The sequence below is a fragment of the Chenopodium album genome, chromosome 7 (assembly GCF_948465745.1).
Source record: "Chenopodium album chromosome 7, dcCheAlbu1.1, whole genome shotgun sequence".
NCBI classification, from domain to species: domain Eukaryota; kingdom Viridiplantae; phylum Streptophyta; class Magnoliopsida; order Caryophyllales; family Amaranthaceae; genus Chenopodium; species Chenopodium album.
Window position 1 is genome coordinate 4,576,865 of NC_137840.1, and position 24,625 is coordinate 4,601,489.

Here is a 24,625-nt window from a genome sequence, read left to right on the forward strand (position 1 = left end):
TACACTTTATTAGTAAAGAATTACATTTTAAATGACTAAAAATCAATTATTAGTGATTGAATGTAATTAAATTACCTTTATAAAACTTTTCTTTTTGTCTATTTATATAAAAATTGTATTATGTCTAAAGTTACCCAAAAGCAGACAAAAAGATACCCTAAAATTAGCTAAAAGTTACCCTTATACTGCTCGATGTACACTAATTTTAGTGTAAACCGGATGTATACAAAAGTTTTTGAAATCCATCATCACATGCAGATCTACTAAGACCTATAATCCTGCTCTATAGTTTTAGATAGAATTATATTGAAAAATATATAATTCTAGGGACGGAAAGAAAAATTCTTATAAATAACTGTAATAATTTAATCTATATGAATGATACGAAGCATAATTTAACAAAGAGTTTCTATCTATACTGTATTAGAGTACTGTCATGAATAATACTGTCTTGCATGAAAGATTTGAGTAATTTCCAACTCCCTTTTTAAAATAACAAATTTCTCATGATTTCTTTCAACTCTCCTTTGAGTAACACTGGAAAACTAGTTTTGAGAATCTGAAGTCATTTCCAGATTTGAAGCATTAAAGGCTTTATGTACAGCATTTTTCCCCCTTCAGTATCAATCTGATTAAATGAAATCAAAGAAATTGAAAGGCCTTCCCCTGTTTCGAGGATACCTTGAAATATTAAGAAGTAGAGTAGTATATAAGTGATAAAGTTTAGGGAAATATGTCAATCGACTTGTATTACTTTGCGGAAGCTTTACAATATATATAGCACTAGGAATACAGAAAACCCTAATTATACATTGACTAGGTAGCCGACTTAACCAAACTTAGGAAACAAATACTTGTTTCCTTAACACACACAACTTCCCTAAATTATATCCACAATACTCCCCCTCAAGTAGGAGCGTAAAGATCACGAACGCCCAACTAACTTGGACAATAGAAAAGAAAAAGCAGGAACCCCAAGGGCCTTAGTGAAAATATCTACCAATTGGAATTTAGTACCAACATGTGTCATAGAAATGATACCACGTAGCAACAAATCACGCACGAAGTGACAATCGATGTCAATATGCTTCGAGCGTTCATGAAAAACCTGGTTTGAAGCTATGTGGATTGCAGCCTGACTATCATAGAACAAACAAACAGGTTGGAGATGTTGGACCCCAAGGGAAGCAAGCAACACGTGCAGCCATTTAACCTCAGCACACGCATGAGCCATAGCACGGTATTCAGCTTCTGCTGATGAGCATGAAACCGTTGACTGTTTCTTTGTTTTCCAAGATATTGGAGACCGACCCAAGGTCACAAAATAACCACTAACAGACGGACGCAAAATGGGACAACTTGCACAATCAGAGTCACAAAAGGCATAGAGTTGCAAGTCACAAACAACACGTAGCATTAGACCTTGCCCGGGGTGTCCCTTTAAATACTTCAATACACGAATGACAGCATCAAAATGATCTTGTCTCGGGGCTTGCATAAATTGAGACAAGATATGAACAGCATATGATAAATTGTTGGCAAACGGTTTCAAGAGACAAGGAAAACAAGGAATAAAAGACTTTCTTATCAATCCCCTTAATGTTCATTATAGTTTCAAAGCCTCTTAAGTGAAGATAAGGATTATCTGTTGCCTTGAATTTAGGGATGTCAGTGGCATTGAACTTCTGCGGAAGAAACTCTTTGTCCACCAAGACCCCTTGTGAACTAATGCCTTGAAACTTGTAATCACTAGATAGCTTGCTCAAGCTTTCTTGCATAAGGTCCATTTGTTGTTGCTTCACAGGGTCATTGATTTTGAGGGTTAAAGCCTTCAACGCCCCAGTCACGTCAGTCAATTGATTCTTAAGTTCGTTGACTTCTTACTGAGTTGCCATTATCTTTTTAGCTTTCCTTTTCCAACTCACTGGTTTATCAAAAAGTTGAACTTGAACAACTATGTTGTCCTTGATTAATCGTTCTTCTCTCCTTGACCAAGTACTGTGGAAAGGGAAATTAGGGATATTCATTGTTAATTATTTGACTCAAACTCTATTCAACATGCAATAGATGGAATGAATATTGTGATATGAAGGAATCATGTAGGCGGGGAGATATGAAAAAATTAGGAATAGAATAATGTACCCCCAACTCAAATGATGGAAAAATTTGACTCATGCATGAACCTAAGACATGGTCATGGTGACATATACTCAAAGTGTGTGCTAAGACTAGTGGGTGTAGTGAGCGTAGGTGACATATTAAGACTCTTGTGTAAGACCATGTGGCTAGACTATGTGACTAGACTCAATTAAGGACTTAACGAAGGCGTTGTTACTAACAAAATAATCGAATTGATTAGCAAACTGTTTAATTAGACTCATAGTGATGACTCAAGCAAAATACCGAACTGTCATCAAAGCAACAAGACTGGCGCCGCACTTTGCAGTGTAGCGCCAGACGACAGATTTGTCGCCAGGCGCTGCACAACAAAGTGTGGCACTGCAGTCTAAATCTTGGCGCCATTGCTGGAACGTTGATCTGGGACTGCTTTCAGTATTATTACTCTACAGGACATGTCTAAAGTCGTACTAAGTCAGTTCCGATTAAATTATTAGACTTTAATTACTCAAATTAATTATTTAATTAATTAGGCAAAGTCCTTTTAGTCATTAAGCAGTTTATTTAGTCTTAAACACAAGTCAAACAAACGGTTAGGAAAAAAACACATAGAGTATGCACAACAAATAATGCACAATAATTAGGCAAGTAGGCACAATATGATGCAATGAGTTTGCAACCTAACCATGGCTCTAGTTCTCTAAAGTTCGGGATATGGGTTAGTCAAAGAGGGTCCATGGTTAATTGTCCGGATGCACCACGGGGAAGCCTTACCTTTGAAGGGTTGGCGCGAGTGGAAGGGACACCGCGAGTAAAAAATTCGCTTCCATGGTTTGGTGAATTCAACATTCTCGGATGTACCCTTTGTTGCACAGAGCGTTCAATCAGGTAGATGGAGCATGAATTCCCAGAGAGTTATGTCCATATGTAGAACACATATGGGTTTCAAAAAAGTGAGAAAAACTCAATCAGGAAGTAGGATCGAGCAAATAGTGCTAAAAACTGGTCAAAATTAGAACGCATATTTCTGGCTTGGGAAGAACTTGTCGCTAGAGAAAAGAGGCCGGCGCCGCGATTTGGCTCTGGCGCTGGAGTCAAGTCCTCGGCGACAGACTCGGTTTTCTGACCCTAGTTCCTACATGCCTTAGCAGCTTTCTGTGCTCGATAAAATTTTTCAGTTTCGCGCAGCATTATTTCGATCCTAGTTGTGAAAGATATTCCTCAATTTCCTACGTGTAAAAATCCTATGTTATAACTCATTACGGATGGTCTTTCCAATGAGATCTTTTTTTATGCATATGACAATAATGTTAATCAAAATTACGCACATGAAATACTTAGAACTTTTCGAGTCTCATCCACTCATTCTAAATCATTGCCGAAATAAATTTCAGGAATTAAAATAGAAATCCTCCCCAGTGGAGTCGCCAAAAAACTGTAGAGAATATTTCAAGCATTACCCCAAACTTGAACCCCACTATGATCATACACTAAAGTACGGTGGCGTCCAAAGAGAAGGAAGCTAGAGCAAAAGAGTTGCCAACAAGTTTTAGGAACTTGTAAACCGTTCACAGGGTGAAGGTTACACCGCTTAACGATCTAGGAGATCGTTAACTCCAATAGGTCTGGAACCATGACTGGCAGTTCGGGGATGAAGGTACAAATCCAACCTAAAAGAGATTGAACCTGCCCTAATAATAAGCCTCTACTTTATTCTGATCGTATTCATGTGTGCTTTCTGACTAAAATGCAATCAATAGGATTAACCTAAACCTGTTTATCAATGTTGGTTGATTATTAATGCACAAATAAAACTATTATTGACGATCACTTGAATTATAATCAAATTAAACCTAAACAAGATTATTAATTGGCCAATTCCCTTTAAACATGCATAAAAGGCGTGATCAAGCAATAACAATAAATATAAGCATCAAGCAACAATATAATAACAATCATAATAATCATCATAACAATAATTATAACAATTATAATAATCATAATAATCACAATCATGTTAAAGCATAATATTATTAGCAAGATCCTATGCATGATACTAACAAGATTAATAACAAACCCTAGCATGTCACTAAACATCAAAAATCAAATATTTAGCCCTAACATGGTACTAACAAGAATATTAGGAAATAAAATAGGAAGCATTGCAGGAATCACAATTGTCATATTTGATATTAGAAATTATAGTTATTACCCTAAACATGATACTAGGAAGATCAAAAGACCCTAACATGAAACTAGGAATCATAATAACCTAGACATGATTTCTATATCATTATATCAATAAATCAATTAAAGCACTTACTTGGATGTCTCGTACCTCTTTCTAATAACAAAATACATGCGTTAGTAACTTCAAGGAAAATATAAACAAACAATTAAATTAAATAATTGAAATAAGGGATTAAAGAAAGTTTAGACTAGATTTTGGGACTAAACCCTCAGAAATCAAACCTTTCACGTCTAAGGCGAAGGCAACTTCGAATTATGTTAGGTGTGTCTAGTGCTAATGTATGAGGAATTGTGTACATAAAAGCTAGTTTAGAAGAGAGAGAGAATATCAAGAATTTCCTGAAGAGAGTTGGAGAGAGAAAGAATTAGAGAGAATTAATTGTTGTTGATGATTGAAAACCGAGGTTTTAGGAGGCTATTTATAGAGAAAATCAGCCGGATGGATAAAAAAACGAATCAGAGTTTCGAAAACAATAAAACGAATTAGCGCCAGACGCCAAGGTTAGCGCCAGACGCTAGTCATGTCGTAAGACGCTAGACAACGGTTTCCATGCGTTTTCTAATTTGCTAAAATTTAGCCGTACAGAAGGGAAAAATCGTATTTTCTTTAAAAACACTTCTTTTATTCTGATTAAAACTCTAAAAAGTCAATTAAAGTCAATTTATCAATGCTAATTAAATTAGGAATGAAAAGAACCTTCTAGAAGAATCTAAAAGACTATAATCAATTCTAATTGCATTAGGAATGACAAATAAATATTAGACCCTCCTCTAGATCATTGGGCCGCATATAAATATCAAATCGGCCCAGTTCAGTAATTTGGCCATAACTTCCTCATTATTCATCGGAATTGGGCTTATAATATATCGTTGGAAAGCTCTTTTCGAACTCGACCAAACTACACTATTATCGGACCCTTGCCATGGACCAAAACAAACTGGATTGGCTATTTTCTTAAAATAGGTTTTCAAAATCAGAGAGAAAGAAAAGAAATAAAAACTATCCGCAACACTAGACTTTCAACACTTTCACTTCATTCGATTATGATTCGACGTCAAAGATACTCATCACTGGGTTTGGTTTTGGGGAGACACAAATGGGTGTCTACAATATGTCACATAGTAAGAAATAGGAAACCGCGTAACTGAAGACGACGTCGGCTCGGGTGTAGAAATGGGGTGTGTATGTGTTGCTGAGTGACAAACATTATCTGTATGTCAAGAAGGAGGGCGACGCTGATGAGTCGTTTGAGTTGGGGTAGCAAGTGAAGGGGCCGAGGCATCAAGAGGTGTAGGTGTAGGAGCCCCTGCAAGCACAACCTTATCATCGCACACACGCACTGTTGGTGATGGTGATGTGTTGTGAAGGTCGACTAGTACTAGCACGCTGACTTGTGCGTGGTCTACGTGTGTAGACAAGATTAGTAGGAGCAAGAATAACAGGAGAAGGAATAAGAGTGCTCCCCCTGTCATCAGGCACATGTGAAGCAGGGATGGAATCATCAAGAACACCAAAGTCCAAATCTGCAAACTCCTTTGACATATCTTGTGGGGATTCAATTTGTGAGTCAGTAAAAAAAGGAAACACATATTCAATAAATCGAACATCTCTTGAAACAAAAAATTCCCTTGTCTCCAAATCATATACTCGCCATCCTTTTTGCCCAAATGGATACCCCAAAAACACACATTTTCGACCACGCGGAGCAAACTTATCCTTGTTTCGTGGTTTGTTATGATCATAACATAAACACCCAAATACTCTCAATAACTCCAAATTCGGAGCTTTACTAAACAAAATCTCATACGGGGACTTTCCATCAAGTACTATAGTCGAAGTTCTATTAATTAAATGAACTGCCGTTTTAACACAACCATTCCAAAACTGAATAGGAAGAGAAGCTTGGAACCTCAAGGCTCTAGCTACTTCCAAAATATTCCTGTGTTTGCGTTCAACTCGTCCGTTCTTTTGTGGGGTACCTACACAAGAAGACTGAAACAAATTTCCACTTCCTAATAAAACTGTAACAAAGGAGTAGTAGTGAACTCTGTGCCATTATCAGAACATATGATTTTTACAACTGTATCTGATTGAGTTTTAACCATAGCTCGAAAACTATGCAAACAACCTGGAACTTCACTTTTCTCTTTAATCAAATACACCCAAACGCACGGGAATGGTCGTCAACAATATTTAAGAAATAATGAGAACTAGAGGAAGATGATTTTGTATAAGGACCCCATAAATCACAATGAATTAAACTAAATAAATCATCAGCTTTCTTCTCACTTAAAGGAAAAACCGTGCGAGTTTGTTTAGCACGAAAACATATATCACAAGTCTAACTCTTTCTTTATTTTGCTATTTTTACTAGCACTACTAACATAAGATAAATGTTGGCTTGAGGGGTGACCAAGATGACGATGCAAGAAAAGTGTCGAGTCTGACGTAGTAGCATGAGACAATATAGGTTGCTCCAATTCCCGAAAGACATACACCCCATTCTTTAGCTCACCGAGTCCAATCCCATATTTGTTAAGCGGTCCTGCACAATACAACAATGATCGGTAAATGTGACAATACAATGTGAGTTAAGAATGAGTTGTCCAACAGAAATCAGATTGCAAGTGAGGTGAGGAACATATAAAACATTCCAAAGTATTAAACTGTTTCCCAATTTCACAGTGCCTTGAGAAACAACCGCTGTTTGTACATCATTGGGAAGACGGACAGGAATATGGGGCAAGTCCGACAGAAATCAGATTGCAAGTGAGGTGAGGAACATATAAAACGTTCCGAAGTATTAAACCGTTTCCCAATTTCACACTACCTTGAGAAACAACCGCTGTTTGTACACCATTGGGAAGACTGACAGGACTATGGGGCAAGTCACAAACATCAAATAAATAGTCCAAAGTCCCTGTAATATGGTGGGATGCACAACTATCAAGAAGCCAAGTACACCCATTATTCTTACCAAACAGTTTGTTGCTCGATTGGGCACTTTTGAGCAAGTTGATTACATGCTGCAACTGATCATTGGAGCATGTACCAGAATTATTAGGGATTGAATATGTGTTACTGCTGCTGCTTGTCAGCTGTGCGGCATTGGCCGTGGCTGGTTGAGATGAAGACTGTACTGCGGTCACCTGATGTGCCTCCCCTACCGCGAGCACCCTTGCCACGTCCACCACAACCTCCCCGCGTACTAGGAGGAAATCCAATGTGCTAAATAGCAACGTTCATAAACATGGACAGTGCGACCACAATGAGTACATGTTGATGGAGATGACTGAGAACCCGCAAGGGCTGGAGTGGCATTGGAATTTGCAGCCGAGGTAGGAGCAGATTGCACCTTAAAATTCACAATTTCAGTTTTATCATCACGTTCTCGAACAATATTTCTGTGATATTCCTCTTGTGATGCTAAAGAGAATGCCTTCTTGATGGTCGGAAAAGGATCCATGCTAAGAACTTGAGTACGTAAACTCTTGTACAATGCATCATCAAGACCTAAGACAAAATCATGAGTTTTATCTCGTTCAACACTGGCACGGATCTTAGAAGCTACGGCACAAGTGCAACCACAAGTCAAGTCTTCCTTGTTGTATAGCTCATCCCATAATGCCACAAACTTGTTATAATAGAACACAACAAACAAGTCCTGTTGACGAAGTAAGTGGTATTCAGATTTCAATTGATTTATGCGAGGACCATTCGAAACACAATAGCGTTCCTTCCAATCAGACCATAGTTCCTTAGCAATTTTTTGGGACACAATGCTCGGTTGTATAGATTCATCAACAGAATTAAATATCCAGGAAAAAATAGTAGAATTAATGGCCTTCCATGCTACCAACTTAGCAGCTTGGTCAGCTCTAGGTTTAACACAATCATCATTGATAAACCCATATTTATTTTTACCTTCCAAAGCATTCACAATAGCTTTCTCCAATACATCATAATTATCCCCTTTTAGCAGATATTTAGAAAGGGAATTACTAGGACCTTCTGACGGATGTAAATAATAAATAGAAGAAGCATCATGAATCAATTGGACCTTAGACCCCATTGAAATGAGAATATGAAGAACAAACTAACCAATTGGTCGAGAAACAAAAATCTGGGAATTGGTACTGCTACCCTGCGCTGACCCAAAGTGCGCCACGAAGAGGCTGCTACGGTGGAGGAGCTGCGGAGGAGTAGGGTTTGAATAACAGAAAAAAAAATTATGAACGATCAATTAACCATTGGCTGTGATACCATGATAAAGTTTAGGAAATATGTCAATTGACTAGGAATACAGATTACCCTAATTGTACATTGACTAGGTACCCGACTTAACCAAACTTAGGAAACAAACACTTGTTTCCTTAACACACACAACTTTCCTAAATTATATCCACAATAATAAGCATGAAGTCATAAGGGATTTCTTAGAGCTCGATCAATTCCACTAATAATTCTTTGGTCATCAGTCCCCTAATTACTCCATGAATAAAACCATTCCATTCTCCTTATTATTGATTTTCAGTTCAATAAGTTCAGTCTAATAAGTGATAAGTAGATAACATTCCCATTTTCTAATTTTCTTTATGCTCGGAATAAACAAGCATTTACCACCTGATATTAGCCAGGTTGGCTGCAAGTAACTCTTATTATCATTTTAATTTCATCTACGACTGCCTCTAAACAGGAAGTGTATGCTCTATCATATGAAGTAGATACAACAGTAACTTGAAAGAATGGAGGCCTTGCTTAGTCTTCTTATCACAGACTAAGCAATGAACAAACTGTTCTTGGGAATCTGCCCAAATCCAAAACATGTACAAGGGAGTATTCTAGATTCCAACCTACCAGCAAAGTAGTAAACAAATATTATGAGGTTGGACAGGGGAATTCAGGAACTCGACAAGCCCATCTAGTATCGCTGCAAACATTATCATTAAAGAGCGTATGTCTTAAGGCCCTGTGTGGTAATTAGCGATTAGCTGATTGGTAAGAGCTGGTTACATTGTTAGCTGTTTTGACTACCTGGTTGCATTAGCTGTTTTGGCTAGCTAATTTATAAGAGTTTTTTTATGTAGAGTTGTTTGGTAAAATTAGCTTATTATTTGTACTTGTTTGTTAGTTGAACATATGAAATGACAATTTAAAACATTGCTAATTTTTTTTTTTTTACTTGACTAAGGTAAGAAATTGGGAGGGCAAGAATGTGTCTTTTGACATCCATTACTCAATAAGCTAATCTAAAAAGCTCTATTTTTTTAGCTTTTTACAAATTAGCTTATTTGCCTCAATATGCTCATTTAAAATGCTCTTTTACCAAACAACCAAATTAGATGATTTATGTAGTCAAACCTCTAACTTGGTCAAATAAGCTCATTAATTTGGTATCAGCATATGAAGCCTGGAAGTTCACTGAAAGTGCTTTAATTTGGCACCTGAATTCTACCTTGTAGCTCAATCTTACCCTGAATCCATTCATAGCATAGTGCTTTAGGGCTCATCCACCTTTAATCTTTTCCCTGAATGAAAATTGTCCTGTCAGCAGGCTTCTTTTTCCGAATTCCAACTGATCCTTCTTGGACGAAATTATCAACTTTGCAGAAGCAATTGCTATTGTCTTAACAAACTTCCTTCGTCCTATAATACCTTACACCTTGACTTTTTGTGCTATTCATGTGCTTACTTTGATGATTAAATTTTACTTATTGACAATTAAAAATATTATTAGTTTAATTTTACATTGGATACATGTCTTAAGACTTTAAGAGAAACATTCCACTTCTTAAAAAAAAAAAAAAAAGAGATATCTAATTGAATTAAGTAAAAATAAAATAATTTGATATTATGAAAAAATTAGGATGAATCTAAATAAAATTCCACATTATTATAGGAAAAGCAAAACGGAAAAAATTGATATAAGATGTCCGATGTAAAAAACCGAAAATTTTGATTAATGACTTTATTTTGATTCATGTTGGGACTTACCAACAAACCATGACCAAAGCTAAACAATCTTACATAATTTCTTTATTAATTTATTACCCAAGTTGTCACGAATGTAAAATTCCGATGCTTAATATTGTACAAGTAAATTCCACTATCGGTTGCTTTCCAAGAACAATGACGACCACCACAATAATCATCTACAAAAATCTTGTTATCTTCAAATGCAGTGAACGATAAATGACCATGATTAGGCCATGTCAAGTTACATTCATAAGATATGCTCTTCACAATACTGGTGTTGAACGTCCAACTATAATTACCATTTCCAGGAATATGAGAAATCCCAAGATCTTTGGATTTAAAACCAGATTTTTTACAATGAATATCAAGAATATCCATAGTCGTTAATCCATTCACTACTTCCACCGAATACTGTCCTGGCAACAAACTCCAACCCATTATCACAAATGGTTGATCTATCACTCCCATACATAAAATTAGGACTAGTAAATTTTTCAACATTTTTTTCCTTGAGAGGTTTCTGAAATGAATTCTAGAAATTTTGGGGGTTAATTAGCTAGTTTATTGTATTTTACATTAATTGAGCACTATATGTAACAACTAATGTGGAAGGAAATCAAGCATATATGGTAGATAATCGTCACACATTATTGACATGATTTCTTAATTAATGATATTTGTCTCTTTTCTAAGAGTGAAGGATAACTCAAGTGGATAGAGAATAGAGATTCTAACCCGGTATGGGACTGATTTTCATCCATGCCCTTGTGGCTCTCTCTAAATACCCAAAAAAAAAAAATATATATTGTCTCTTTTCTCCCCTCCCCTCCCCCCTTTTTTTAAATAAAAAATAAAAAAGTTCACTTCACTTTGTTTAAACCTTTTGTTCCTATTAAAGTTTGACTGTATATGGAGTAATGGAATAATTAAATATTCTCTATTGATATTATTTGACACATTTAATTTAGACATGAATATGTTTCAGTCAGGTTTAATAAGTTAAATAAGATTCAATAAAAACTAATAAGGTCTAATAAATTCAATCAGATCTAATAAATTTTGATAAGGTTTAATAAATTAGATTAGTCCCGATTCAATAAAGTGAAGATAACACACCCTTTATTTTAAAGAAAAGAAGAGAACACACCCTTAATCAACTAAATTCAACTATTTTATTTCAATTCATCACTATTAATAAACCAAATTCAACTTATGATCTTGTATTAGTTGTACATAGCGTGGTATGCGTTAATGAATTACTACTAGTTTAATAATGCACCCGGGTGCATAAGCTAAGGGGTTCCAACAAAAGTTAGTTAATGAATTGAAACATGGTGATTGAATTGTTGAAGGTAATATAGATATATACAAAATACATTGCTTCTAAATTATTTGAGATTTAAAATACAAGCGTACATATCTTTAAACATTACTACATTCATGAAAAACTAACAAATAAATACAAATCATACAATCACAACAAAATGACCACAGATAGCATATATTAATGTCTTAACTAATCTGGAGACAAAATAGAAGAGCTAGGTAGTCTCGGATGTTGAGTATGAGGTTGGGCACGGAGGTTCCGGAACTTGAACGAGTCCTTCTAGCATCTCTACGACCCTCCTCATCGTGGGTCGTAGACATGGGTCTTCTTGAATGCACCATATACAAATTTTTATCATTCTTTCTAATCTTTTTTTGTCATTTAGAGCCTCGGTATCATCCTTGACAAGTTCGTCAATTGTTTCCATTTGATAGCAGTCAAAGGCCCAATCAGTCAGCAGGAAAACACCCTCCTCTTCATTGTTTTCACCCTGCACATTCCTCTGACAACAAATTATCTCAAGTAACAGAATCCCAAAGCTGTAAACATCTACTTTTGCTGTGATGGGCATATTCTTGAACCATTCAGGAGCCACATATCCTCTTGTTCCTCTTGGGGCGGTATTTGTTTGGGTCTGATCCAATCTCAAAAGCTTTGCCAATCCGAAGTCTGATATTCTAGCATTATGATCATCATCCAGGAGTATGTTCTGTGGTTTAATATCACAGTGGATGACCTGGGTGCTGCAGTCTTCGTGCAAGTAGAAGAGTCCCCGAGCAATGCCCTGGGCAATCCGCAACCTCTTCTCTCAGGTTGGCTTAGGAGGCTGATAGAGGAAGTCAGATAGTGTACCATTGCTCATAAACTCATACACGAGCATCCGATGCTCTTCTTCCTCACAGAATCCTACAAGCTTGACCAGATTTTTGTGATGCGTGTGACCTATCGAGTTTACTTCTGCCTTAAATTCCTTATCTGCATTTTGTGACAAGGCGTCTAATTTTTTGACAGCAATAGGAGTTTGAGTGCCCAATTGGTCACTGATAAAACCTTTGTAGACCACCCCAAAAGCGCCTCGTCCTAGTTCTTCATTGAACCCATTTGTAGCCTCATTAAGCTCCTTGTACCTGAAGCTGCGGACACTGTAGTTTCCACTTACTTTTGGTTTCTTACGATGTGCAAAGAAATAAAATCCGATAACAGTACCAAGCAAAACAATATTGGCTGACCCTGACGTAGCTAGAAGTGCTGTCAACACCTTTTTTACTCTGTTATATCGCCTTTCTTTGAAGCCACTGCTGATTCTGACCTTGATAAATGTTGTTCTATCAACAGAGCGGTCGTTCTTCCCGTTTGAGAGAGGAAGTTTCTTTTTCCAACAATCCCCATTTTCCCTGAAAATTCCAACAGCACAGAAGCAATCTGCTAGACAAGCTTCTCTACACCAATCTATGGAAACATTCTGAAAGTGCTCATAATCAGACAGCGGCCAGTCCACATCTTTCAGCGTCTTGAAATCAAACCGATTATTTTCTGGTGTTGTTTTGTCACAGCTCTGTGGAAGAAAACTCTGAAAGCATCCGCTCATCTCATCTTCAGGATCTAAAACTGTGTAGCCCGGAGGGCATATGCAGTGCGGTTTGCTGTCGTTTTCTAACTTGCAGTAGCTGTTGTAACCACACACCCCGCTGCCTGTTTGCTGTATAACAGCCGTACAAATGTTATCCGGAGCAAAAGACTTGATTGACCATCCACCACCTGTAATAGACGATGAGTTTTTGTAGACATAATGTCTTAAAACACCGTCAAATTCAAGAATTACCCTCTGATAGATCACTTGTTTTTCAGATAGTTCATTGGAGAACATGTCAGTAACAATGCTACCATTTCTGGCTGCAAGATACAAGACGCCAGATTGGTTAAAAACCACCTGGTGTCCTACCTCTTGGTAAAACCAGTAGTATTCGTTTAAATTGTTGAAAAGAGGGAAGTTTGTGGTGTACAATGCAGCATTTCCACTTCTTTTTAGTGTAAATGAAAACCTGCCACCTGAATAGTTTTTTTCTGTGAAACGAGAAATGAGCTGCCCACCAAGGTTCAGTACCTGCGTGGGCAAAAGAGTGTCAGTTGGCTCGTCAAAGCTTTGCCAAAGTATAGCAGAAGCCTGATTTGCAAGTATGAAATTGCCGGTATCAAGTATGGCTGCGTAGGAGAGCCTTTCACCATCACTACTGCCAACGCCAACCAACTTAGCTCTCCAAATCTCTAGCCCATCGGAGTTGGTTAGTGTCAAACCTTTGTCAGTAGTGAACTCTACTTTCGAGCCACTCAATACAAGATGATCTCTATTGGCACACCACGTTATGGTCTTTTCAGGGATTTGATTGAACCAAATGGCTAAGAGGAAATTTCCGGGTTGAATCTCCTGGAACCCGAAAGCAAAGTCCTTAGAAGGAGATACCCACGACGAAGAGAGATCACCTGCCTGGAGGATTGAACCTAAGGTTATGTTGTTGTAAGCTTGAGCTGTGGTAGGAAAGGGTAAGAAAATGCTAATGAAGATAAAAAAAAAGGTAGTTGTAATGCCATGGAATAAGTTTAAGTTGTCACAAAAATTCCCTATTATTATTTGGGGAGTGTGGAATAAACTCTGCTTTGATAGAGGTTATATATATTTTTGCTGTTACAAAATTTTTTTTCCACACTGGCGTGAAGTAAGGGCAACTGGGCAAGTAATTGTGTTAAGTTTGTGAGGGTTTAAGTGATTGATTGACATTGACTTTTTTTGAAAGAAGATTGACATTGACTTTTGTTATAAACGAATATCGAATGAAATGGTTGCGCATGTGGCATGTCCCAAATTTGAGAGCCAAGGGAGCTATTTACTACCTCCTGTTCAATTTACTCGCAACAAAGGGGTATTATTTGTGAGATATAAAATATTCCTTTGTTGCGAGTAAATTGAACCAGATGTAGTATATTAATACTACTCGTACAAACGAAATGTTTTCTATAACTTAGTTGATTTTTATTTTTATTTATTTATTTATTTATTTTTGACGATTACCACCTTCTGTTATGTCCATTTTAGCAATTACCACCTTGTATTTTTTTTTTTGAAAATTACCACCTTCTACTTTCAAAAATATCAAAAGTTACCACCTTCTTGCCCCCCAACTACCACATGACGTCATTTTGGGCTCATTCTTTCCCTTCCCTCCCTATTTCCCTCACATTTCTCATTCTTATTTGGATTCTCATCTCCCCTTTCACTTTTTTTCCCCCAAACCACCAATAATTGTTCGTCAATTTTGATTTGGAGGAGTGAATTGAAGTGTTTTTTATTGTTTGGGGGGAAAAAAAGTGAAAGGGGGGATGAGAATGTTGGGGTTTGGTGAGTCCGACTCACCGCGGAAACAAACCCAAAAACAAGACCGCACTCGCAATAAATAAAACCATAAACATAATTAAATTAATCACAAGATTAAGATAAGCTAATTACCTTTGACGCGTGCTTTGCTTCAAAATGAGCTCTTACTTGAAAGCTTCAAGTCCCGCTCACACGGAGACCTCCAACGAAGTCCACCCGCACCAACAAAACCGACTAGGTCCAATGTCTTGGGGTTAGCAAGACCCGACCAATAAAACCCGAGTAATTATATTGAGTTCAAAGGTTTTCACTAATTGTGATGCCTTTTCCAACTCTTACTCAAGCATCATTCCCAATGCCCATACTTGGGTATTTATAGGAAATGACGGGAGTATCATTTACTCTCCCATCAATGTGGGATAGTATGATTTTTCCATTTTATTTTAAAGCTAAAATAAAATTAATAATCAAGCTAGTAATAAATCAACAACTGGCAAGCTCATGTGAGTGGTTAGGTGAGTACCACTTGGAGAAGGGGGGGGGGGGGGACCAAACTTGCTCCCCACTCCCTCTCCCATAACCGGTCACCTCACTCCACACACACTCAAGGACCACAAGCCACATGGCACCCACCCTTGGGCACCAAGGCAGCCAAGGTGGGCTGCCATGTGCTGTTGTCCGTGGCAGCCACGCCCAGCAAGCCCAGAAGGCCCAGCACTCGCATGCGGGCTGCCAGGCGCTGCTGGCCAACAAGCCCAGCATGCTTGTGCGGGCTGCTGCTGGCCTTGTGCCTTGGCCAGCGCTGCTAGGCAGCAAACAATGGCCTAGCCATGCTGCTGCTAGCTGTGGCGAGCTGGCGCGCCTAGCGTGCTAGCTGCTGCAGCTTGTTGCGGCATGGCTTGCTAGCCATTGCGCGCACAAGGCTGTGCCTAGCATGCTAGCACGCACTAGGCAGCGCCTAGCCTTGCGATGCTAGCATGGGTGCGCTAGCACGCACCAGCCAGCCTAGGCTCGGCTTGGTGCGCATGCTAGCCACCATGCTAGGCCATACGCCCTTAGCACTCGGTTTGCTTGGGCATTCCGATGCTAGGGGTATTTTGGTCTTTTGTTGATTTATTACTATTTCTCGTCTCGTCTTTCACTATTTTTCGACTCGACTTCCGACGCTCGGTTTCGACGCTCTAAGCTCGAATTTCTGACGTCTAAATAAATATTACTCGGTCGACTCATTAATTCCTTCCGAATTAATTCGTCGTTTCGGTTTGTTGAATGCTTGGGTGTGACCCGAAGGGTTCAGTCAAGATTAAGCTGTAATATTAATTATTCATTAATATTACTAATCGGAAGTGGCCTCCACCCAGGCATTCCGATCACTTGACCTCACTGAATATATTAGCTTTCTAATAATTCTGAACCCACTAACGGAATAGTACACTTGTTCGAAGGACATCATTCCTTTCAGAGAATCGAGTTAGGAATGAGAAATGTGAGGGAAATAGGGAGGAAAGGGAAAGAATGAGACCAAAATGACGTTATGTGGTAGTTGGGAGGCAAGAAGGTGGTAACTTTTGATGTTTTTGAAAATAGAAGGTAGTAATTTTCAAAAAAAAAAAAAAAATACAAGGTGGTAATTGCTAAAATGGACTAAACAGAAGGTGGTAATTGTCAAAATTTCCTAAATTCAAAGCATATAATATCATACAAATGGCTGTCCTATATATCCAACTACGGAGTAATTAAGATTCAAACTCCATGTGAGCAAATTTCAAGGTTAGTGACTGGTTCTATTCTTACAATTAATTGATTGCGCGCACTATAATAGTGGACATTCACTGCTGGTTGAAATTTCAAACCTAACTGAATACATCATTCGGGTAGAATCCAAGATTGTCCTAATCGGGATCCTAATTAGGATAAACATTGTCAAAATATAATATTATACTACCTCCGGTCCACTTTAGTTGCAACTTTGGGGAGGTTTGTGGAGGTCGAGGCAAAATTTCCTAAACATGTTTATTGAAAGATAAGGGTATACAATTAAGTATTAATCAAGTAATAAAAAAAATCAAAATTCAACCTAATTTTAAAAAAGAAACCCACCACCACCAACCCAGCCACGACCACCAACCCAGCCACAACGACCAAACCACCGACCCCACAAACCCAACGAACCCCCAACCCACCGATTCCAACAGCCACGACCACCAAACCACCGACCCCCAGCAACCCACCGACCAGAGAAACCCAACGACCCCCGAACCACCGACATCGAAACCACCAACACCGAAACACCAACCCCGAAGCCCACCGATTTGAAACCCACCAACCCAACCCACCGATTGGAAACCCCAACCAACACCGCCAACACAACCAACCCCGAAACCACCAACCGCGAAACAACCAACACCAAAACGACCACATACTATCCCCTCAACCGCCGAAACAACCAACACAGAAACCCACCGGTGAGCCGCAATAACCACCAACCTACCACCAAACCCACGAACCCACACACCCACGAACACACAAACCTACAAATCTAGAAAAATAATAGGAATGGTTGAAGGAGGAGAGAGAAAAAAAATGGGGATGAGGAAGAAGATGTAGAAATTTGATGAACAATGGTGATGAGGAGGAAGATGAAAGAGGATGAAGGTGGCTGGAATTGGTTTTGGTGGCTAAGGGGTTGATTTTGGTGAAAATAGATAACTTAATTAATGTTAGGGTTTAAGCTAATTAGATAAAATCAGTTTTGTAATTAGGGTGTTTTAAAAAAAAGTAATGGTAAATGGTAATTTTACCACTAAAAAATTACTAAAAAAGGAAAGAAATGGGAAAGTTGCAAGTAAAGCGGACCGGCCCAAAAAGGAAATAGTTGCAAGTAAAGTGGATCGGAGGTAGTATAATAACTAATATATAAAGCTAAACTTTTAGCCAGAGGCAGCGACAATTGGCGTTCCAACTTTTTGCCAAGTGTCGCGTCACGTTGGATAAATTTAAATAGACTTCATAAGATGAAATAGTTAGTTTAGAATTCTATTTGGATAGAATTTTAGGATAAAAGTGTTAGCTTAGAGTTTTTTTTTCGATAGTATACCAATATTTCAAATGTACAAATTGAATTATATTTTTATTCAAAAAAGTTATTAGATTATAATTCTAAAAAATTATCATGTAAATTTATTTTTTATATCATAATATTTTTTGGGGCGAAGGAAGCAGTTCAAAGCGTAAAACATCCATTTGTAATATATACTAATCGATTAAAATAATATACTTCACAATATAATAGAATTTTATTACTATGTAGACCTGTCAATTATGGTCGGGTAATGAGTCATCTCGGACTAGGTTATTTCAGGTTATTTAATTTATTTTTTTTTGCTAATATTTAAATATTTTTTTAAGATATTTTTTTTAAACATTTCCACCAACATTATTATTAGTCATGCTTACTAGATAGCAAATCGTTACAAAATCACATCAATTCCTAACTAACTTTGCATCAATGATATATTTTAAAATTTGACACATAGATTAAAATTTTATCTTAAAATTTAATAAACAAAACGGGCATCGCACGGGACACAAAACTAGTATATATATATATAAAGGGGAGATTTTCCCCAAGTTTTTAGAGAGTCACGTAAGATTTAATTTTCTTAGCGCGCCGCGTAGGATTATAACATTTGGTTGTAGCCAATTAAATAAGAGATTATTATTTCTTTTACAATTAAATAATTCAAATGTCACGCAAGCAAAATTGACGAATGAGGTTTTACCGTTTAAATTATTTAAATACAAAAAAATTATCTTTTGAGATTAGGAATTTTATCTAATGTTTTAAATTAATATAATAATAATTTTAATCACATAAATATAAATAAAAAATAGTAGATGTTAATTTAAACTTAAAAATTTCATTCGTCAATTTTACCTATGTAGCATTTGAATTATTTAATTCTAAAAGAAATTAATAATCTCTTATTAAATTGGGTACAACAAAAATTTATAATCCTATATGGCGCGTTAAGAAAATTAAATCCTACGTGGCTCTTCAAAAACTCGGAAAAAAAACTCCCCTTTATATATATACTAGTTTTGTGCCCCTGCGATGTTCGGGTTGTTTATTGACATGTCTCAATTCTATTAGATTGTGAAGTATATAATTTTAATGGATTATTATATATTAGAAATGGATGTTTTACGCTTTGAACTACTTCCTTCGCTCGAAAAAAATATTATGATATAAAAAATAAATTTATATGATAATTTTTTAGAATTATAATCTAATTTTTTTTTGAATAAAATTAGAATTCAATTTGTACATACTGGTATTTAATCGATAATAAAATTCTAAACTAACAATTTTTTCTTAAAATTCTATCCAAATAGAATTCTTAATCAACTTTTTTTATCCTATGAAGTCTATTTAAATTTATCCAATAGGGCGCGACACTTGGCGAAAAATTGGAATGCCAAGTGTCGCAATCTCGTGACCTGGGTAAAAGTTTAGTTTTATATATTAGTTATATGATTTGATATTAGTTTTTAAAAAAATATTAACAAACCGTGCATCGCACGGGCTTCTTCTAGTAACGTTAAATTTGGACTAGCTAGTCTATAATTAATGTCAAAATACTCGGTATATACTACTGAAATTATCTTTAATTGTAAGATCATACATATATAGATCCTACCCCTCATTATTTTTACAAGTAGGATTGCATGATCCTACCAAGTACCAACCAACCTTAAAATCCTACATATGATCTGGGTCGATCTCATGGTTTTGGATTATAGGATCATAGGATCGAATCAAGGTTTTACAATCAAAACTTTTATTTGGTTGATTTGCTCATTTAAAACTTCTAGATGAGCAAACAAGACAAGATACAACAATGATGCAATGTAATGTAATGCATTTGCCCTTTAAATTAGGGTCTTCAAAAACAATGATATTTGTGTCACACTTAAAATATTTAGTCATATTCTTTGAGAAAAAAAAATGTTTAGGCACATGATTGATCCCACACGCACCCTTCGAATTGTTTAAAGAGAATAAAATATAAACTATTTTATTTTGAAAAGCTTGTTACATTTTAATTATAGTACACCACTTCGGTTTGAACATTATACCGTTACTAAGATTGAGTGATTGAAAAAGTACGTGCTGACGTGCATGGTTCAAATTTAAATTAAATGGGCAATTAATCAATCAACAATCAAGGAAGCTTACTTTGAATTGATTTTTATAATTATTTTAAGTGTAATAAGCAATCAAAGCAAACTACTTTAAGGCAGCTAGTAAAAAGTTACAAGGGCTTAATTTAGAACAAGCATCAGTCTTCCCAATGCATAAAGAGTACTTAAGATTATATACATTCATCATCGAGGTGCAGGATATGTATGACTGAATGAAACTTCGTTTACTGATGTGAAGCCAGCAGATGATAATGATGACAGGCCACTTGTTGCCTGATCTGTATCTGATGCATGGCTCCTCGATGCCAAATTTTTCTCCATGGTTGATACACTTGGCTCACCACTGACAATCTCCATAAGATATGCTGGTTCTGAAGGAGATGGGAGGCTTTGGGAACAACCTTCAAGCACTAATACTACATCTTTCATGATAGGCCTGCACCCAACATTTTCTTGTACACACAGTAGTCCTATATGAATGCATCGTGTTATGTCATTGACTTGCCCATCTTCCCTCAGTAACATCGAGTCTATCAGTTCTAGAAGTTGCCCCTCCTTCCAGCATTTCCAAACCTGCACAAAGTGATTTTAAGAAAATTGTAATTGAAGATGAGCTAGTTATATTATCATTTGTTATTGGTGTATACAGAGTTCTGTGTTCACCTTGCTTAATAGGTGCTCAAGCCGCCTTGGATTGTCAGATGCACTGTTTTTTCTCCCAGTAACAATCTCTAAGAGAAACACACCAAAGCTAAACACATCAACCTTTGTTGAAATCTTTCCATATTTTGCATACTCCGGAGGCATGTAACCACTGCAAAATATCAGCAATATCATGGTAAGAAAATTTCCTGAATACTTGTTGAGTGCCATATCTATACCACAATTTACTCTTCCGTTGTCAGTGGATTATAATTCAGAAACTCGACCTTTTTAGTCTATAGTCAGACTCAGCTGACTTCATGCCTAATTGCATTTACAGGATAGTGATACTACTCACTTTACTTACAATGTACCAACAATTCTAGAAGCACTTCCATGGTCTTCAACAAAGAGTCTTGCTGTCCCAAAATCAGAAATTTTTGGATTCATGGGCGCGTCTAGTAAAATATTACTAGCTTTAAGATCACAGTGAATAATCCTCAGCTGAGATTCTTCGTGCAGATAAAGCAGTCCACGTGCTATTCCTTTAATTATGTTGTACCGGATCTTCCAAGTTAAATTCTCCCTTCTATGCGGATCTACAACACACCCACAACAAAAATAAAATTGAGACAGAACTGTATCCTGTATTTAAGATTAAAGGATTGTAGAAAGGTTGAAATTTACGAAATAAAATATGATCAAGGCTTCCGATGAGTGCTAGTTCATATATTAAAATCCGTTCTTTAACTCCTAAGCAAAATCCAATGAGCCTGACTAGATTTTTGTGATGAAGCCTAGCCACTAGCTGTACTTCATTTATGAATTCGGCTTCTCCATGTGCAGTACGACCAGTTAGCCTCTTAACCGCAACTAGCAGGCCACTTGGAAGCCTTCCCTGTATGTACAACCACATACATAACATACACTTTATTAAGATATAAAATCCTTTGAATTCTCAGGAAGCTAGATAAGCTGCCATACTTTGTAAACCACACCAAAACCACCTTTTCCAAGCTTGTTGGATTCAGAAAAGTCATTCGTCGCAGATCTTATTGTTTTGAAGCTAAACTCGAAGCACGACTCTATACTTCCAGCTCCAACAATGTCATCTGTTATTGTATATACACTATTAATATCTAAGTTGAACAAAGTATAAGTGAGCACCTGTCTTTAGATTGTTACATTAGTCTAACAATGGATGTGAGTACTGAGAGTCTATTGTCATTCATTCTTTTTTTCTAAATCAATTTTTTCATCTTTCTAACATACAAAAATAGTTCTAAAAAAAAAGGCAGGACATACATAGAAAACAAGAACTAATTCCAAACGTTTCAATAAGCAAAATCTTTTCTGCTTCATATCTGATAACTTGTTATGTGTCTGAACTCTGAACTTCCTAATACTGTCAGCATGTACATACAATGCCCTCCTTTATTTTACTAATAAAACTTACAACTATTCAATGCATCCCTAATTTATGTTGAGATGTAAACCTATTTTTAAAATCCGGAATCACATGTTAATGCTAATAATGCATTATTCCTCATAACAGTATAACTTGATAATTATCCTTAGGGAACTGAATTGAACAATAAAAGTTTATCATTTGTAAAATTCTTAGCTGATGACCATATACACTAATGTGATAAAAGTAATATCCTAGTTCAAAAACTTCAAACTTTGTCATAAGAAATATTCAATAATCAAGAAGTTCCCACTTATATTCACACCAAAATAATGAAAATAAAACTCCATGTTCAATTCCTTTCATTACTTATTGAAATCCTATTTTAATTACTCGTAATTTTATTCTGAAAGACTTTAAAAATTTATCTTAGGACAGAAAAAAAAATAATAAAATTAAATAAAGAGAGAGAAGAAGAAGAAATTTACTTACCTTTGTGGTCCCAGTGTTGCTTCCTTCTCTTCAAGATCATCCTAGTGCCAATTATGAGGACTAGTAGTGTTACAACACTGATTATAGGAAGGATAATAGTAAACACGGCTATTCTGTTTTTTGCTCTACTATCTGCATAATCAAAGATATGGACATCAAATTTAATTTGGAAGTAACATCTTTTCATGATATATATTAGATACATGAAGGGTAAACAAACTTTTTCTGGTGTTAGAAGAAGGAGAAACTGGTGGTGATGGAGTAACAGATTTGGTGGACTTGTAGAATGGATAGAGTTTAAAACGAAGAACACAACCGGGAGTAAAAATACTTGCTCCATTCTTTCCATTACAGTATTTATCACTTTGATTTGCGGCTTCTTTCAGGCAGGCAGTACAACCACTTGCAGATAAGCTAGGAAGACAATAGCCACCTGCATAGATGGTCAGATGGTTAGCAAATTTTGCTTCTTCAGTTGCAAAGTACTGAGGCTCGTTGTATCCGGAAGGGAAAGAGGATGAAGTTCCTTCAGCAGCAACTTTAACAGCAAGTTTAGCTGTTACATTAGCTAATGTCCCACCAAACCGAGAGAAGTTAACAGCTGAGACACCGGTAGCATTGCAAGTGTGTTCTGAAGGGTATGTGTCATCTTTTTGTGGCTTTAGGGTGGCTGGAGGGATGCATTGAACCATACAGTCGGCGTCTGCCCCCCAAGCAACAATCTGTTTTTGGACAGGACAATTTTGGCTGAGATCAGAAGCTGATTTGTTGATGCAGTCGTAACAGTCATCAGAAGATATCAGGTCTTTCCTACAAAGGCCTAGACAGTCAGGAACTGGTGTTGGAGGATACACTCCGGCAGTAAATCTGTAAAAACCACCCTAGTCTTTAACACCATCAGCAAGTGCCGAGAGTAGGCTATTCCGAGTTTGGATATACTGACTGTCACTGCTGAAGTTGCCGGTGGAGTAGCATCGGTAATAAGTATTACCTGCTGCTAACATTAGGCTATGATTCATGACAAAGTACAGAAACCAAAATTTCCCCATTTATGTCAGAGTCATTTGGTAAGAAGATCAATAAATAGTTGTTTGAGTAGGAATTCTCATAGTAAGAGGAAATTTGTAACAAGCTGCCTAATACTTTAATAGTTAATGACTCGGTTGACTTGATAAGTATGTCAAGGGCAAGATATAAACGCAGTCCGATACCGACCTTATGAAACTTATGAAAATTATCCTAATACTTTAATCAGCTAATCTAATTAACATCCACGTAGTATACCAACAGTCCAATACCGACCTTATGTTTTTTTGGTGTAGACTCTGTAGAGAGTCCAAGATTAAATTCGATTTCACTTATAGGATTATTTTCTTTCTCTAACTATAAAATCCAGAAATTTTGCGTAAACATTGTGTCATTTGGAGTATTTGATTTGGAGGTATTTGAAATATTACATTCAAAGGCCGTAACAGTAAAGACTTAAAAACTTATGCGAGACCGTTGAAATAAAGGAATTTTCATAAAATTTGTGGAAAAGTCATGTAATCAAACAGTACGGGCGTATAACTCCATTCTCCAAGTCCTTTTCTTTAATTTACTTTATCTGTTTGGTCAGATACGTAAAAAATAAAATTGACCCAATAATCATCTTTGCCTTACTTCGATCTGATCCGATCTTTTTTCTTTGTTACGGATAGAGTACTCTTTTACTTTCATACTACTATATGAAACTTTGAGCTTGTGTAAAAAAAAAAAAAAAAAAAAAAAAAAAAAAAAAAAAACTTTAAGCTAGAGTAAAAAGGATTGGAGGGAATACTCTACATCCTTTTTTCT

General features: G+C 36.6%; 2 protein-coding genes and 1 pseudogene across 2 annotated transcripts; all 3 read right to left on the reverse strand.

Moving 5' to 3' along the window:
- Window positions 1-925: 925 nt before the first annotated feature.
- On the reverse strand, window positions 926-10,783 carry LOC145639912 (uncharacterized). The gene is made up of 6 exons (XM_081691234.1): window positions 10,421-10,783; window positions 7,646-8,465; window positions 7,200-7,577; window positions 6,818-6,914; window positions 5,710-6,416; window positions 926-1,491 (listed from the first exon to the last, which is right to left on the reverse strand). The coding sequence occupies exons 1-6, from the start codon at window positions 10,781-10,783 to the stop codon at window positions 926-928; spliced, it is 2,931 nt and encodes a 976-aa protein (XP_081547360.1).
- A 977-nt stretch (window positions 10,784-11,760) lies between these two features.
- Window positions 11,761-18,383, reverse strand: LOC145639913 (G-type lectin S-receptor-like serine/threonine-protein kinase LECRK3; annotated as a pseudogene).
- Window positions 18,384-20,286: 1,903 nt separating this feature from the next.
- On the reverse strand, window positions 20,287-24,004 carry LOC145640819 (cysteine-rich receptor-like protein kinase 44). Its single transcript, XM_081692057.1, has 7 exons — window positions 23,010-24,004; window positions 22,790-22,921; window positions 21,874-22,001; window positions 21,577-21,787; window positions 21,257-21,488; window positions 20,911-21,061; window positions 20,287-20,820 (listed from the first exon to the last, which is right to left on the reverse strand). The coding sequence occupies exons 1-7, from the start codon at window positions 23,479-23,481 to the stop codon at window positions 20,431-20,433; spliced, it is 1,716 nt and encodes a 571-aa protein (XP_081548183.1). The 5' UTR covers window positions 23,482-24,004; the 3' UTR covers window positions 20,287-20,430.
- Window positions 24,005-24,625: the final 621 nt, after the last annotated feature.